At 40.5% G+C, this 18,112-nt stretch overlaps 1 protein-coding gene across 4 annotated transcripts in view; it reads left to right on the top strand.

Annotated features, from left to right (window-relative positions):
- The window catches only part of ANKRD28 (ankyrin repeat domain 28), a 222,136-nt gene that overhangs the window by 197,494 nt on the left and 6,530 nt on the right, over positions 1-18,112 (top strand). For all 4 annotated transcript variants that reach the window (XM_055416713.2, XM_088835279.1, XM_055416703.2 and 1 more), the window contains 10 exons: positions 3,542-3,743; positions 4,829-4,916; positions 5,157-5,274; positions 5,794-6,013; positions 12,030-12,117; positions 12,207-12,290; positions 13,662-13,807; positions 14,438-14,520; positions 14,966-15,048; positions 16,017-16,108. In XM_055416713.2, coding sequence (XP_055272688.1) covers positions 3,542-3,743; positions 4,829-4,916; positions 5,157-5,274; positions 5,794-6,013; positions 12,030-12,117; positions 12,207-12,290; positions 13,662-13,807; positions 14,438-14,520; positions 14,966-15,048; positions 16,017-16,108 — 1,204 coding nt within the window. The remainder of the gene's footprint in view (positions 1-3,541; positions 3,744-4,828; positions 4,917-5,156; positions 5,275-5,793; positions 6,014-12,029; positions 12,118-12,206; positions 12,291-13,661; positions 13,808-14,437; positions 14,521-14,965; positions 15,049-16,016; positions 16,109-18,112) is intronic.

The raw sequence follows: 18,112 nt of genomic DNA, 5'->3' as shown, positions 1-18,112 counted from the left end.
GTGGAATGGCTTCTGCATTCTTAAGCAGATTATACAAGAACAATCATTTCTGTGGCATTTCTGCAACGTTTTGCTCACTTTGTGATTTTTGGGGTGGTGAGTGTGTGTTCACTGATCCTTCGGTTGCTCGTGCTATAGGATTTAATTTCCTAATTTTCTAGCTTCACTAATGTCCATCACTAAGAGGAGAAGGTTAGGAGAGAGTGTGACAGTTAAGTCATATATAGGAATGAATTACCGTGCGGATTTCAAGCAGGGCTCAATCTCATCGCTTCTGTGCTGAAAGAAGAATTATCTTTGAAACACAGCATGTTGTGGGAGGTGGGGGGACTTTAAGAGTCAGGAGAATTGGGCACTGTCACTGTTTGTGAGACCTTTGGTTTCAAGTGTAGTAAACTGTTTTAAGGTCTGTACTTACTGTGTGTCACTAAAAGTTCAGTGACCCATTTGTTTCCTCTCACAAGTACTGTTGTTTTTTGTCTTAATATTCTTCTGGCGTATTTTCTGACACTGACACATGTACGCTGAATTTTCTGCCTTATCTTTCTGCCCCTTTCTCCCCAGCAGTACTTCCTACCATGGTCTAAATAGCTAAGAAGATGTGCTGAAGCTCCTTGCTTCCTTGCCCTTTGGGTCTTTGGAAATCCCATCTACTCTTCCAGACCTGCATAGTAAATAAGTCATCTGGAAGTGCAAAGCCAGCATGGAGAAAATAGCCATTTTACTATGGGTGGCAGGAAATGATGTCTGAGCAGATGACTAGACAGTTCTTCCTGCATCGTTATCATCACTTTTACAATAATAGCACCTCATCTCTTAAACACTTACTAGGTGCCAGACTGAGCACTTTGTCAAGTTTTTGAATACATTATCTTAAAAAGTTTAGTTCTTTTAACTATTTTGCTCTATGGCTATTGTGAATAGTGCTGTTATGAACAGGGGTGTGCCAAATAGTATTTTTAAGCTGAAATGAAAACAATTTTGTGATTTTTGTAATCAGGTTCAGTGAAATGTGGTTATACCGCCACTTTGGCATTTTGTATCTGTCCCTAGGTGGTTTTCAGAAATTACCTAAGTGATTTTTTTCCTTCCAAACTCCCAATCTGGGACAGCTTGCTTTAGTGAAAACATGAGGGCTAAGGAAACTGGCCTTGGTCCTGCCTTCGTACATGCTAGACTTCCAAGGCCCTGTGCTAACCCAGCCAGTGCCTTCGCACATGCTAGACTTCCAAGGCCCTGTGCTAACCCAGTCAGAGACATCATGAGGACGAGAGCCCTGTGCACACCATCCAGGCCTCTAGCTGTCCTTCTTTTAGTGGCATAATTTTATTGACCTGGTATTGAAGAACAATAGAGGTGATTCTCAGACAGTAGAGCTCAGTGATCTCCAGTCATTTCACCTTGAAGGAGTCAGAAACATCAAGAGATGAGTAAGGCTCAGAGCAGCTTTCTCTCCTGCTGGTCCTTTGTGACATTTCCCACAAGAAGTAGCTTAACAGCCCTTTGATACAGTGTGGGGCCCTCTTTCTAGCTAAATACCTCTTTTTAGAAGCAGGTGATATTTAGCACAAACATGATAGGATTTTATATTTTTCAATTCTAAATGAAAAGTTCACATGGGATTATTTACAGTTTTGACTATATGTGCTAAGCTGCAGGTCTGAACAGTATCAGAAAATTACTTGTTCCTTATCTAAAAGGGGTGACATGAGTGAACAGATAAGACATTCCTTCCCCAACAGACCTGTCTTTGTTGCCTTTATGTCCTGTTCCGTGTCCAGTCCAATAAGCATAGTAAATGTTCAGTTGACATGTTGGTTTTGAAATTAATTCTCTGGAGAGCCCCTTTTTCAGATTGTGTAAAGAGGGGGTTTCAGGCAAATCTTAAAATCTTCTTGCTCTGCTGTACTGTAGGACAGTGCCTAGCACCTAGCACTTATTCCAGCAGGGCTCAGTTTAAATATTTCTGAAAAGAAAAAAACTGTTTTTTTAAATATGGCACTTTGTAGGATAGGGTGGTCATTTTACTTTGGGAAATCATAGGGCACAAGTACTAGCTGAACTTCAGTTGCTATTCTCTCTTGTGATTGAAGCATAGTAACATTCTGTCTGTGGATCACAATAAACTGTGGAAAATTCTGAAAGAGATGGGAATACCAGACCACCTGACCTGCCTCTTGAGAAACCTGTATGCAGGTCAGGAAGCAACAGTCACAACTGGACATGGAACAACAGACTGGTTCCAAATAGGAAAAGGAATACGTCAGGGCTGTATATTGTCACCTTGCTTATTTAACTTCTATGCAGAGTACATCATGAGGAACGCTGGGCTGGAAGAAGCACAAGCTGGAATCAAGATTGCTGGGAGAAATATCAATAACCCCAGATATGCAGATGACACTACCCTTATGGTAGAAAGTGAAGAAGAACTAAAAAGTCTCTTGATGAAAGTGAAAGAGGAGAGTGAAAAGGTTGGCTTGAAGCTCAACATTCAGAAAACAAAGATCATGGCATCTGGTCCCATCACTTCATGGGAAATAGATGGGGAAACAGTGGAAACAGTGTCAGACTTTATTTTTTGGGCTCCAAAATCACTGCAGATGCTGATTGCAGCCATGAAATTAAAAGACACTTACTCCTTGGAAGGAAAGTTATGACCAACCTTGATAGTATATTAAAAAGCAGAGACATTATTTTGCCAACCAAGGTCCGTCTAGTCAAGGCTATGGTTTTTCCAGTGGTCATGTATGGATGTGAGAGTTGGTCTGTGAAGAAAGCTGGTCGCTGAAGAATTGATGCTTTTGAACTGTGGTGTTGGAGAAGACTCTTGAGAGTCCCTTATACTGCAAGGAGATCCAACCAGTCCATTCTAAAGGAGATCAATCCTGGGTGTGGAAAGACTGATGCTAAAGCTGAAACTGCAGTACTTTGGCCACCTCATGCGACTAGTTGACTCACTGGAAAAGACTCTGATGCTGGGAAAGGTTGGGGGCGGGAGGAGAAGGGGACGACAGAGAATGAGATGGCTGGATGGCATCACCGATTCTGTGGACATGAGTTTGAGTGAACTCCGGGAGTAGGTGATGGACAGGGAGGCCTGGCATGCTGTGATTCATGGGGTCGCGGAGAGTCGGACACGACTGAGTGACTGAACTGAACATTCTGTCAGGGTGAAGTGGAACACTGAACTATGATGAAGAACTTGAGCTCTGGAATCAGACTTAGAGTGAAATCTTCCTTAACACCCACGTCACACATCACAGAGTGTCTGCCATAAACCAGGCACTGTATACTTGTGAAAAGATCACCTGTTATTTGAACTTGTATTATTTGTGGAATACTCATCCCTAACACTGCAGCCTACTAATTGATTATTAGAAAAATTTTAGTTAACTTTCTGAATTATCAATACAGAAGGTTTGGATCATCATAAATACAATGACATGAAGACAAGTTTGCTTACTCCTTTATGTTCTAGGGTTTCTAAGAAGTCAGTCTAAATATATGTATTATTTTAATTTGTATTTTTGTTTGTTCCTAGGCCTATCATGGTCACCATCAAGCCCTGGAAGTGTTAGTACAGTCTTTGTTAGATCTTGACGTGAGAAATAGTAGTGGAAGAACTCCCTTGGACCTTGCAGCATTTAAGGGCCATGTAGAATGTGTGGATGTTCTCATTAATCAGGGAGCCTCAATCTTAGTCAAAGATTATATTTTGAAGAGAACACCTATACATGCAGCAGGTATGTCAAAGACTGCGAATGATTTTATTTACCACTTTCCATCTAATACTCTCTTCTTTTTCACTTTCTTGTATATTATACTCCTGGTAATTGTTTTAAATATTTTGATTGTAAAAATTCTAATGATTCTACTCTCAGGGAAAAGACAATAGCAAGATTATATCACTTTTTAAAAAATACTATCTACTTTAGAAATTGGATTTATATAATCGTCTAACTTTTGAAGTACTTTATCAGCAACACCAAAAAGCACAGTACATTTTTACTTCATTTTGATGGAAATTATCTTGGATTGGTATATGCTTTCATTTAGCAACTGATAAATATTTTACTTACTGTACCAGGGTACTGCACTAAACATTTAATCAGACAGGAGTTACAAAGCGTCTGCCATATGAGAACTACTTCATGGAGTATTTTGTGATGTTGTGGATTTGTGAAAGTGGAAAGCCACATAACCCTGCCACTGTGATGACTCGGAACTCTCTGTGTATCACTACAGATAAAGAGTCACCACTCTCTACAGGAATTACTACAAGGCAGTGTTCATTTTAAATAACGAATTCAAGACCGATACAGGTGAAGAAGTCCTAGTCAAGTATTTTTCTCATCCCTAATACACTATACAAACACTCATCAGTAGCTAGCTGCCGTGTACTGAGTGTCAATGAATCAGTTTAAAAAAGAGAAAAAAAAGATGGGACCAAACAGAATTTCCTTGAAGCATCCACAGGGATCACATCTAAAATCAGGAAAGGAGAACTTTCACTATCAGGGATAAAAATATTTCCAAGATGCCCTTCAGACTTCTGAACGTCTCAGTGGGCAGAGCTTGAAATCGGCCATTGGCAAAGGAGAATGTGACTGACCTGTCTAATGGTGTCACCCCGTGGCTGGAGGCAGGCTGCCCTTCTGAAGTACATTGCCACCATCAGAAAGCGAAATCACATGAGCATTTTCTTTCTTGTTAAATTCAATGAATATTCTAAAATTATATCAAGAAAATGTGGTTTAAGATGGACATTTTCTACTTTATCATTATATATGTATATATAATTGCTGAAATTTGTAAACATCCCTTACAGCAACAAATGGTCATTCAGAATGCTTACGGCTACTAATAGGAAATGCTGAACCACAGAATGCAGTAGATATTCAAGATGGAAATGGACAGTAAGTTTTCGTCTTTTTTTTTAATTAGTTTTAGGATCTAAGACAGATTTTCAGTCTTCATACTTTTGCCCCTATTTTGGTAAGTCTGGCATAGTGTGTAACTGAGTAACATCCAGTACAGCTTTTTAAGTACACTTTAAAGCTGTGTCACAGAAAGACTTGTTTAGAAAGCAGGCCAGCTCAGTGTGCTCTCACGGGTGAGGTCTCAGTGGTGACGGAGCTGCTCCTGTTGTTGCCCAGGACTCCGCTGATGCTGTCTGTGCTCAACGGGCACACAGACTGCGTGTACTCACTGCTCAACAAAGGCGCAAACGTCGATGCCAAAGACAGGTGGGGAAGGACGGCCCTGCACAGAGGGGTAAGCAGAAGCATTCTTTCCTGAAAGTTTTTATGACCTCATTTCACCTAAAACTGAACGAGGCTGTGTTTATATTTTTCTTCATTAAGTTTTTACCAAATAATCTTTAACTGTTTCTTTCACTGTCTCAGTTTTTGAACTCTGATTTTAAGCAACCACAAAGCACAACTTAATCCAGAGAAAGATAATATTGAAACAAAAATTTAAAACCCTAAAATCTTGAGTAGTCTTATACATTTCTTTCTTACACATTTTTATCTTAACTTTTTCACCTTTGAAATATTTTCATTCAATTAAAAGGCCCTTTTTCCTAGTTTCATATTACTCTTATTTTGAAAAAAATCACCACTGTAACTAAAGTCTCAAGCCACTTTAAAAAAAAAATACTCAAAATATGATAAATTCCTTGACTGGTGAGAGGACGTGGGGAATACGGACTTTAACATTCCTAATTAGCTGTCATTGGCATGTAGTGCCCAACATAGCGTATTCAATGGCATGCAAAAATTTTCCTTTCAGGCAGTCACAGGCCATGAAGAGTGTGTGGATGCATTACTTCAACATGGTGCTAACTGCTTATTTCGAGATAGCAGGGGCCGGACACCAATACACTTGTCAGCTGCCTGTGGACACATCGGTGTTCTTGGAGCTCTTCTGCAGTCAGCAGCATCTATGGATGCAAATCCAGCCATGGTGGACAATCACGGATACACAGCACTTCACTGGGCCTGCTACAATGGTTAAGTACACAGACAGACCCACATCCCTTGCCGGCTACGTTGTATACCACAGAGAGACAGCTAACTGTAACACATTCTGACTTCCATGAGAATGTATCAAATTCTAGACTGCACTCTGCCTGTTTTCTGAGCACTCTGCAAGTTTAAGATCCTTATATCAACGGTAACGTGAATGTTCAACATTTTAAGAGAATGAAGTCCTAGTAGAATAGATCATACAAGTAGAAACTAGAAACTTTTGGATACTTTCACAGTTAAGTGCACTTGGCTGCATGGTTATGACAGACTTACTTTTAGCTTCCAGGAGAGTAATTGTCACCATTAGTCATTTTCACAGGTAATCTCACCAAAGGTCAGTGAGAGAAGTATAAAGCTATTTTTAAAGGACAGATGTTAAAAACAGGATTTGGCTTTTGAAATGTCACTAAAATAATTTAAGTAACAGCACACTGAGAGATTTGCTCATCTTAGATAACATTTGACTATATTATGTACAGTGTAAAACGTCAATTCTGTCAATGTGTGTGCTTAGGGTATTATCAAGGATATGAGGGATTTTTTATTTGTTGTTTTGAATTTCAGAGTAGCATTCAGGTTATTGTTAGTCATAAGAACATATCTACAAAACTAGCTGACAATTCTAATAACTTTCCCTCAAAATGTACAGAAAATAGAAATTACCTCTTTATATAAAATCCATTTGCTTAAAAAAAATAAATATAGTGGCTGTTCTAAACTTCAGCTAACTGCCTTGCCACAGAGGAGGCTTCTATCTTTTTGTAATACACTGTTTCATGTGATTCTTTTACTGGGAACCATTTTGAGAAATAATTGTTGAGTTGCAGTAAAAGAGGAGAAATATGAATCTTGCAAAGTTATATTAATAATTTAATCAAACATTTTCATGAGCATTTTCTAGACACACTATTTTAATTTTTGTATTAATCCTTGTATCAGAATTGAGAGCTCTCGTCTTTTGTTCTGAGAAAGCATTGCTCTCTTCTTGAGGACTGACCACATTTGATCATTTTGCAACTCTGAATATTGATTGTTGTTGTTGTTGTTTAGTTGCTCAGTCATGTCTGACTGTCTGCGACCCCATGGAGGCAGCACGCCAGGCCTCCCTGTCCATCACCATCTCCTGGAGCTGGCTCAAACTCATGTCCATCAAGTCAGTGATGGCATCCAACCATCTCATCCTCTGTCGTCCCCTTCTCCTCCTGCCTTCAATCTTTCCCAGTGTCAGGGTCTTTTCTAATGAGTCAGTTCTTCACATCAGGTGGCCAAAGTATTTGAGCTTCAACTTCAGCATCAGTCCTTCCAGTGAATATTCAGGATTGATTTCCTTAAGGATTAACTGGTTTGATCTCTTTGCAGTGCAAGGGACTCTCAAGAGTCTTCTCCAACACCACAGTTCAAAAGTATCAGTTCTTTGATGCTCAGCCTTCTTTATGGTCCAACTCTCACATCCTACATGACTACTGGAAAAACCATAAATCTGACTAGACAGACCTTTGTCGGCAAAGTAATGTCTCTGCTTTTTAATATATCGTCTAGGTTTATCATAGCTTTTCTTCCAAGAAGCAAGCATTTTTTAATTTCATGGCTGCAGTCACCACCTGCAGTGAGTCTGGAGCCCAAAAATAAAGCCTGTCACTGTTTGCATTGTTTCCCCATCTATTTGCCGTGACATGATGGTACCAGATACTGTGATCTTCCTTTTTTGAACATTGAGTTTTATAGTTTTTTCACTATCCTCTTTGACCTTCATCAAGAGGCTCTTTAGTTCCTCTTTGCTTTCTGCGATAAGGGTAGTGTCATCTGCATATCTGAGGTTATTGATATTTCTCCTGGCAGTCTTGATTCCAGCTTAAGCTTCATCACGGAAGTTCATGTGATGTACTCTGCACAGAAGTTAAATAAGCAGGGTGACAGTATACAGCCTTGACGTACTCTTTCCCAATTTTGAACCAGGCCTTTGTTCCATGTGTGGTTCTAACTGTTGCTTCTTGACCTGCATACAGGTTTCTGAGGAGGGAGGTAAGGTGGTCTGCTATTCCTGTCTCTTTAAGAATTTTCCAGTTTGTTGTAATACACACAGTCAAAGGCTTTAAGTGTAGTCAGTGAAGCAGAAGTAGATGTTTCTCTGGAATTCTCTTACTTTTTCTGTGATCCAGCAGATGTTGGCAGTATGCTCTCTGGTTCCTCTGCCTTTTCTAAATCCATCTTGAACATCTGGAATTTCGTGGTTCACATACTGTTGAAGCCTGGCTTGGAGAATTTTGAGCATTACTTTACTAGTGTGTGAGATGAGTGCAATTGTGCGGTGGTTTGAGCATTCTTTGGCATTGCCTTTCTTTGGGATTGGAATGAAAACTGACCTTTTCCAGTCCTATGGCCACTGCTGAGTTTTCCAAATTTGCTGGCATACTGAGTGCAGCACTTTCACAGCATCATCTTTTAGGATTTGAAATAGCTCAGCTGGAAATCTATCACCTCCACTAGCTTTGTTCGTAATGATGCTTCCTAAGGCCCACTTGACTTCATATTCCAGGATGTCTAGCTCTAGGTGAGTGATCACACCATCACTATATTGATGGTACCATGGAAAACTTGAATAGTTTAATATATTGCTAATTCAAAAGCTTAGTCGGTTTCATTTTTTTTTGCTATATCAGATCTTTAGCCAGAGCAGGTTTGAAACTATAAAAACCTTTGGATTTCAACTCTTCCTTTGCTTTACAATGTAATTTGACATCTTACAAGTATAGGGAAAATCAAATAGGAGTAAGACATCTAGAGATGCGAAATTTATTTAAGAAATCAGTGAAATAAAACTATTTGAAGCAGACTTTTATTGCTTTTTTTTTTTTGCATCAGTGAGAATTAGCTCTTGGAAACATCATACAGTAAGGTATTTTTCCTCAGGTAGAGCATTTAGTTGTAAAAATACTGCTGTAATTGTCCTTTGAAGAGTTGGTATTTATCATTATAACATTCCTGCCAGGTCCTTCTGGAGAACATGGTTTTCTTTAAGTGAGTTCCCTACTCCATCACTGCTGAATTTAGCCTCTCTGAGCACATTGTGTGCAAGACAAAATTTTGCCCAAACTATATGCTGGGTTGCCATTTAAAGATCATAACAGATGTGTCTAATTTCCAGGCTGTAGTAGAAATTGGTAATGATTCTGAATTGAGCTAGAAGGAATTAGATGTGTGTTGCCTCTATGTACAGAGAATGTAAAGGCAGTGTAAAATTAATACCATATTTACAGCCAAAAGGCTATTTTATAATTTTGGCATTCTGAGAGTAGAATATGTAAATAGTTTTACTTTGACTAGTAATTGTACAGCTGAAAAGAAAATTGGAAGCACTCCAACAGAACAGAAAACAGTCTCTTAAAATGGAATGATGGCAACACTTTAGAAGAGAACTGGTTATACATACTCAGCTTTAACATTCAGATTTTTGGTTTGTGGAATCATTTAGTCATAGAACTAAGAATATTTACATGATTTCATGTGTTCCTTTCAAAAATGTATCAGATTTTTTGATGCTTGTAAGTATCTTCAAAATATCCCTCTAAAACATGAGACCAGTTTTCTCCTCCTTTTATAAACCAGGACACAAAGTGAAGTTTTTCAGCTTAACATGATCCAGTGATGACTGCTGGCCCCAGGACTCCCTTTTAGCTGTCCACAGTGCTCAAGCGGTGACTCTCTCATCTTTCCATTTCAGGACCTGTGGCTTATAGCTATGAATATTTACTGTATGGTAAATTAGGACTGAGAAATTTAAGGATATTTATAATAATAAATCTATTACATGTTAATATAAATAGCATTTTTATGAAACATAACTATTAAAATACAGTAGCAATTTTCTTTGATGGCTTGTTTTAAGAAAAGAATAGTTTGCACTCCCACCCTGGAGGTCCCAGACCACGTCTTGAGAACTGCTATCCCAGGAAAATAGGAAACCCTCAAATCAATACTGGACCATTGTCCTTCGCTACTTCTTGGCCATGAGTTAACATCTGGAGAGGGCGAGTTAAAGCAGGGTTTCTCAGCACTGTTGCCATTTGGGGCCAGACGACGTTTAACCCTTTGTTGTGACTGTCCTGTGCTTGCAAGAGGTTTAGCAACAGCCCTGCCCTTGGCCCACTAGATGCCACAGCACTTCGCTGCCCCGTCTCCAGTGTCATAAGCAGAAATGTCTCTAGATGTGGCCAGATGTCCTCTGAGGGCTAAAATTGCTCCAGTTGAGAACCACTAGATGAAAGAACTCATAGGTGATGGAACATAACCACAGGTTTCCTAAAACTTACTTTCTTTTCCTGGTAGAAACGATTATAGCATAACAATTAAGTTGAACTGTTGTTTGAGAATGCTAGGGTAATTAGAAAAGAAATATAGCATCACTTTGTTAACCAAATATTAAGCCATGGAAATAAATTAAGAGGCTCTTTAAGAATCTACTTTATTCCTAATGTGGATCCCAAATGACTAACAAGGTAGAAGCAACATTTAATTTTCCATTATTAATACAGCAATGGGGGTACTTTTACTAAAACCCTGGCTTTGAAAATTGGGCTTAAGAAAATCTGAGGTTTGGGGTTTCCCGTTTTTAAAGTTGCTATTAAAAACTGTGGGCCTGGGGGCTTCCCTGGTGGCTCAGTGGTAAAGAATCCACCTGTCAGTGCAGGAGACACGAGTTCAGTCCCTAATAGAGAATACTGCTGAGCCTGTGCTCTAGAGCCTGGAGCCACCTAAAGCCCATGCTCTGCAACAAGAGAAGCCACCGCAATGAGAAGCCTTAACACCACGAGTGCAGAGTAGGCCCTGGTCTCTGCGACTGGAGAAAAGCCTGCACAGCAGTGAAGACCCAGCATAGCCAAAAATAAATAAAATTGTTTAAAAAAGGAAAAATTGTGGACCTGATACTTACTAGTAATCAGTAATTGCCCTTTAACCCAGCAATATCATTTCCAGAAAATTGTTCTTGGAAATACAAAAGAAATAAATACTTTTCTCTTTAAGATCTGAAATATTTGATTTATAACATTGATGATAATATCACAAAGAAAAACTAGCAGCCACCTCGAAATCCATAATTAGAGATTAAATCATTTATGATATGTTCTGATACTGTGACGTTCTCCCAGACATTCCGCAATAGGATGTCTACGTATACTACTTTGAAAAGACATAGTTTTTTAAGTAAAAAACAAGTTGCAGAATGTCCCAGTTGCATAAAAATGAAAAAGTATGTGTTTATGTACATGGAGTTGTACATGCCTAAAAATGTTCTGGAACTGCTAAGGCCATAGGTCTAGGGAGTAGAACTGGGAGTGAAGACAGGGGCGTGTGCTTTTTCCCTCTAATCACTTCTGTAAAATAATACCATCAGCTCATTCCTATAAGCAGAAAATTTTTGAAGTTAATTATGCTACATAAATAGGAGTTCCCTGGTTGCTTACTAGTAAAGAAACTGCCTGCCAATGCAGGAGCACAGGTTCAATCCCTGGATCGGTAAGATCCCCTAGGAGGAAAGGGCACCCCATGCCAGTATTGTTGTTGCTTGGAAAATCCGTGATAGAGAAGCCTGGTGGGCTACAGTCCATGGGCTCGCAGAGAATCAGACGTGACCTAGCTACTAAAGCAGCACTGTTACGTAAATATATATTATTTTGAAAGTTACACTATTATATGTAAATAGGTCATTTCAAGAAATAATGCCCAGATAACTCTAATTGGTCACCATGGAAAAACTGAGACTAATTTTTGTCCCCCACAAAGTAAATATTTGTCATGTCAATAATAAACTGCTAAAGTTGTACTTTGGATTTCAAAGTGCCTAAAACTGTGATTGATGTTTAATGGGTTCAGTGAACTGAACTGACTACTTGTAATCCATGTAAAGCCTTTTTTTAATCTGTTGGGATATGTGGATATGTATGGACGCCTCAGCATCTTCTTGGGATTTTAATATCTGATTCCCATTTACTTATCTAGGTCATGAGACATGTGTAGAACTCCTTTTAGAACAAGACGTTTTCCAGAAAACAGAAGGAAATGCTTTCAGTCCATTGCATTGTGCTGTGTAAGTAAAGGCAGAATGAATCGGGTTTGATTTGAATATTTAAGAAATAAAGCTTAGCTTTGAGAGTGATCACCTTGTTACCTTCACAGAATAAATGACAACGAAGGTGCTGCTGAGATGTTAATTGATACATTAGGCTCCAGCATTGTGAACGCCACAGATTCAAAAGGAAGGTAGGAATTCAACCATGTAGAAAATTTCATTAGTTATTAGATTAATATGGGAGAATTTAAAGAAACCCCATTATTACCAAAAGGTTGGTTTTATATTTACAAGTATAAGTTGTTACAGAATCTTAATTATATTCACATAAAAGGCTTTTCTACCTTGACCAGGAAAACTGGCTAAAGGTTTCCCTTTGTTAAAAACATACTTTCTTGTTGGGCTTCCCAGGTGGCATGCATGATAAAGAACCCACCTGCCAATGCAGGAGATGGCAGAGACTCATGTTAGGGTCAGGAAGATGCCCTGGAGTAGGGAATGGCAACCCCCTCCAGTATTCTTGCCTGGAGACCCCCATAGAGAGCGGCGCCTTGTGGGCCGTAGTCCATAGAGCCACAAAGAGTCAGACGTGACTGAAACAACTTAGCACGTGCTTGTCGCCCGAAGACTCTCTGTTGCTGTTGCTTATTTGTTGTTTGACTGTGTTGAGTCTTAATTGGGCACACAGGGTTTTTCGTTGTGGCTCAAGGACTCGAGTTGTGGTACGCAGCCTATGGAGTGTGTGGACTCAGGAATTGTGGCTCACAGGCTCAGTGGGATCTTAGTTCCTCCACCAGGGGTTGAACTCTCATCCCCTGCATTGCAAGGCGGATTCTTTTTTTATTTCATGTGTTTGGTTGTGTCGGGTCTCGGCACATAGGCCCCGCGGCATGTGGGATCTTAGTTCGTGAACCAGGAATCGAACCCGTGTTGCCTGCATTGCAAGGTGGATTCTTAACCACTGGACCACCAGGGAGTCCCCCTAAAGACTGTTTTTAATAAAGTTAACAGATTTCTAATTACAAAGAGTCTAACAGTTGTAATAGATCACAGTATTTGGGGCCGGATTTGTTTCTTTCAAGTTTCCCTTAATGATGTAATTTTTTTTTTGGCAGTTTCATAATTTACCCTTATTTATGTTAGTACTTTGCCCACCTCATGCGACAAGTCGACTCACTGGAAAAGAGTCTGATGCTGGGAGGGATTGGGGGTGGGAGGAGACGGGGACGGCAGAGAATGAGATGGCTGGATGGCATCACTGACTCGATGAACATGAGTTTGAGTGAACTCCGGGAGTTGGTGATGGACAGGGAGGCCTGGCGTGCTGTGATTCATGGGGTCGCAAAGAGTCGAACTCGACTGAGCGACTGAACTGAACTGATGTTAGTTTACCTAAATAATAGTTATCAAAAATACAAATTTTTGTGGCAGGAATTAGTAAGCCTATTTGTATCCGGGCAATGGTTTTATAGCCTAGTATGTAAATCCTTGAAAGTTGCTTGTCATAATTAAGAATATACATGCACAGATTTAGCCCAATCTTTGCATTTCTCTGTGGGCAGAACTCCTCTCCACGCAGCCGCTTTCACAGACCATGTGGAGTGTCTGCAGCTCCTGCTCAGCCATAACGCTCATGTGAACTCTGTGGATTCCTCTGGGAAAACACCCCTCATGATGGCTGCAGAGAATGGACAGACAAACACAGTTGGTAAAGAAACCGCTTTGAGGCTTTCATTGTTCTAAGTGTGAATATTGCTTATGTATAATATAGCTTCCATCTGACTCTGGTTCATTGAATTTTCCATTCGTTGTCTCCCCATTCCTCAGGTTTAAAACCTTTTACCTGCCTACACTCGTGTTTTCTTTTAGGCCCACAGTATTTTCACTTGCCCTTATGTTAGCAGGCAGTGTTAGGATGGTCAAGAAACGTGACTCTCGAGTCAGACTGAGTGTGAGTCCTAGGTCTGCCAACCGAGTGGGCTCGTGCCTCAGTGTTTCCATCTGTAGAGTGACAGAAATAACAGTGCCCACTTCATAGGGTTGTTTTGAGAGGTGTAAATCTAGAGTCACTGTAAATCTAGAGTAGTTAAACAGTCTGAAATTTAGTAAGCACTCACAGAATGAATCGCAGTTGCTGCTGTCCTTGTCTGTTCCTTATACAACACATACAGACACACGTGAGAATATAATATAGACCTTCTATTGCAGTGTGTTTTTACACTTACGTTTCTGACAGACGGATATTTTTCCTTTCTGTCTTCATTTCTCTACAGTGAGTTATTAGTAATCTGAGGTGTATGTTCATATACAAAAGAGCTGATACACTTTTTCCTCACAGAGATGCTGGTGAGCAGTGCTAGTGCAGATCTGACTTTACAAGACAACAGTAAAAACACCGCCCTCCATTTGGCTTGCAGTAAGGTAGGTACACATCTTAGCATTATTTTTTGATTGTTAATATCGACAGTGGCATTTAAGGTTTTTCCACTTAACTAAAATGAACAGAGCTAGGGACCAAACCTGTCTAATAATCACTGGCATCAGATTTCTTGGGGGAAAAAAATTACTTATGTGTGAAGCACCATGGTATATGAAGTTTCCAGTAAGCCAAGTAAGTTTTGGACCAGAGGCTTAAGTGTAATCACTGTCTTTCTCTAATCTCTCTAATCTTAAATATTCTTGTCCTCTTCTGTAACCCCATTACACCAATTCATGTTTAGATGTACATTTAAGACATTAACCAAGAAAATGCATATGAATGGTGATATATACGTGTATGTAATGTGGACAGAGACTGGGGTGTATTGAGTATAAAGTTACCTTTGATGGCGCTGAAGTTTTTAAGAGTTATTTGTCATAATTTTAGGGTCATGAAACTAGTGCCTTGTTAATACTGGAAAAGATAACAGATAGAAACCTCATCAATGCAACCAACGCAGCTTTGCAAACGTGAGTACTTCCAGTGTCTAGTAAACCTTGTGACCTTTAATTATAAAAATGATTAATGGAATTCTTTTCTAATATGATTAGAATCAGTCTGTCACAGAAGCAATTAAAAAATAAAAAACAGTTCTTATAATTGACAAAACTCATTTCTAAAATCATAATTAAAAGACATTATTTTAAAAGTTTTTGAATTGAAACCTTATTCTTGAAATGAATAGGTTGTTTGTCAATCCAGTTTTATGGTGGAAAGTAATACTATTCTGTGTGTTTTATGGCAACCAACTGGAATAATACACTTAACAACAAATGAGGCAAAAAGTTTTATAAGTGTCTGTAGCTAGAGAGATTTCAGAAATAATCAGGTTCTTAATGTGAGCCGCCAGTCCTGGGTGACAGCCTAAATCCTGGCCCAGCACCTCCCGTTATTCCTCACTATCTTCATTTGCTGTTCTGCTTGGAGACTTAGTAAAGAGAAGCATCTTACAAGAATGGTTCCCACTTAGTAAAGAGAAGAATCTTACAATAATGGTTCCCATTCAGGTCTCAGTCAGGTCCCTTCGGGTCCAGAACGAGTCATGGAACCTGTAAACTGTTTTCAAACCTGTTGGCACTTGTGCTATTGCAGTTTACAGTTTTTATTGTTTAATACATGTGTTTGCCAACCACATTTCTTAAAACAACTTAAGAATGCAGTTTAGTTAGTTAATGTGTCTAAACGCTGGTCTTGAAGGAAACTGGCACGAGGGTCTGGTGGACGTGGGAGCTGCTGATGGCCGGTGCTGGGTGCAGCGCTGACAGACGCTCCGGGCCTCGCTCCCCTCGTCACCGCCGTCGGGGCCAGGGGCCTCCGGTCTGCATCTGTGGGTCTCCACAGCCTAGCGCCAGTGGTCTTCAGCACCCAGGGTAGAGAGTGGGCGCACACGTGCGTGGCCTGCGCACACGGACGTGTGCACGTATTGTTTTCTCTCCAGACCTCTGCATGTTGCTGCCCGGAATGGGCTGACAATGGTGGTTCAAGAACTCTTGGGGAAAGGGGCGAGCGTGCTTGCGGTCGATGAGAATGGTGAGTAGCGTCCGCTTCCTCTTTCCCTAACCTGTTAGAGGCGTTGGCCTTTCAGTGATCCGTACTTAAAGGAGACTTGGGGATTTTTTTATTGGTCCGAGAGGAGAGCTGGAGTTAATACTTGTGCAAAGGGAACAAGGGCAGGAGAAACAGGGAAAGTCCATCTAACAGGTGAACTCCTGAGTTTCATTTACCTGTTAAATCAGAGTTGTGTTTGCCTGCTCAGTCACTCAGTCGAGTCCAACTCTTTGCGACCCCATGGACTATAGCCCGCCAGGCTCCTCTGTCCATGGGATTTTCCAGGGGTTGCCATTTCCTCCTCCAGGGGATCTTCCCGACCCAGGGATCGAACCTGGGTCTCCTACGTTGGCAGGCACATTCTCTTTACCAGCTGTGCCAGCTGGGAAGCCCAAGTCAGAGTTAGGGTTTATTAACTTTGGTTTAGTGATACCACCTTTGCTATCTTAGTATTCAAAGAGTTTGTTCTTTCAGCAAACATCTATCAAGGCCCTTACTCGAATGCCAGGTTTTATCAGGATCTAGTCTTCCCGCCCTTGTGCTGGTGCTATCCTCTTTGCCTGCCCGAGGCGGTCACTGTAGCATCTCTTTGCTCTGTGTCCTCTGATAATGGCTTTTATAGGGTCTTTCTGCAGAAAAACACCATTTCTCATCCTGACACCTCTCACACTCCCTCTGCTCCTGCTGCGGCCGTGTTTCCCCACCCCCCTTGCAGCAGAGTTCCTCGGGAGTCATTTCTCCCTCTGTCTCCAGTTCTTCTCCTCTTTCTTCATCCCTTAAGTCCCCTCTGGTCAGACCTTCACCCCCACCACACTACAGCACTGTGCTCAGCAAGACCACCAGTGACCTCCACAGTGTTAGGAATCAACTCTGCTTTGACTGGACATACAGAATTCAACACAACTGATTATTCCTTCCTTCTAGGAATAGGCTTTTAATGTGGAATTTAAAATGTATGTTAAAGACCAGATGTGAAGGTTGCAGTCTCTCATAGCTATTGTCTGATACTCCCGCAAGTAGTCTCCATACTTTGCATTTGCAGCACGCTGTTCCCTGGACCAGCAGATGCAGATCTCTTATGGCAGGATGAGGAGGAGGGTCAGAGAGAACGCATATGATGTTTATTATAGTGTCCTTCTTAGGGATGTTCTTCATTCACAAATATCTGGTTCCTTGGATTAGTAACAAGATGAGGGTTTGTAACTTCTTATTTTGTTGTTAAATAACTGTATTTACTGGAACTGAGTATTTTTTATTTTACTGATTTTTTTAATTGACGTGTAAGTGACATTCAGCGTTCTGTTAGTTTCAGGTATACCCATTTATTTTGCATTTTCTTTACGTGGCTTTCTGGACTGCACATTTTCTCAGCTTTCCTCCCACCAGACTGTCTTCAGTTTCTTTCGCTAAGTTTCTCTCTTCTCCTCAACGTGTTACTGTCAGCAGGCTCTCAGGTTCAGCACTTCATACCTTTAGCCTCTGCACATCTACTTCTGCTTCACTGTCGACACGAAAGCCTTTGACTGTGTGGCTCACAGCACCTCGCCTGCCTCCTGAGAAATCTGTGTGCTTGTCAAGAAGCCACTTAGAACCAGACATGAAACAACAGACCGGCTCAAAACTGGGAAAGGAGTACGTCAAGGCTGTGTATTGTCACCCCACTTATTTAACTTCTGTGCAGAGTTCATCATGTGAAATGCTGGGCTGGATGAATCACAAGCTGGAATCAAGATTGCCAGGAGAAATATCAATGACTTCATATACACAGATGATACCACTCTTTTGGCAGAAAGCGAAGAAGAACTAAAGAGCCTCTTGATGAGGGCAAAAGAGGAGAGTGAAAAAGCTGGCTTAAAACTCAGCATTCAAAAAACTTAAGATCATGGCATCCAGTCCCATCATTCATGGCAAATAGATGGGGGGAAAGGGGGAACAGTGACAGGCTTTATTTTCTTGGGCTCCAAAATCACTGCAGATGGTGACTGC

Source organism: Moschus berezovskii, chromosome 1, assembly GCF_049115385.1.
Source record: "Moschus berezovskii isolate FMDL1 chromosome 1, NW_MosBer_1.0, whole genome shotgun sequence".
Lineage (NCBI taxonomy): Eukaryota > Metazoa > Chordata > Mammalia > Artiodactyla > Moschidae > Moschus > Moschus berezovskii.
This window is presented reverse-complemented; position numbering and strand designations above follow the sequence as displayed.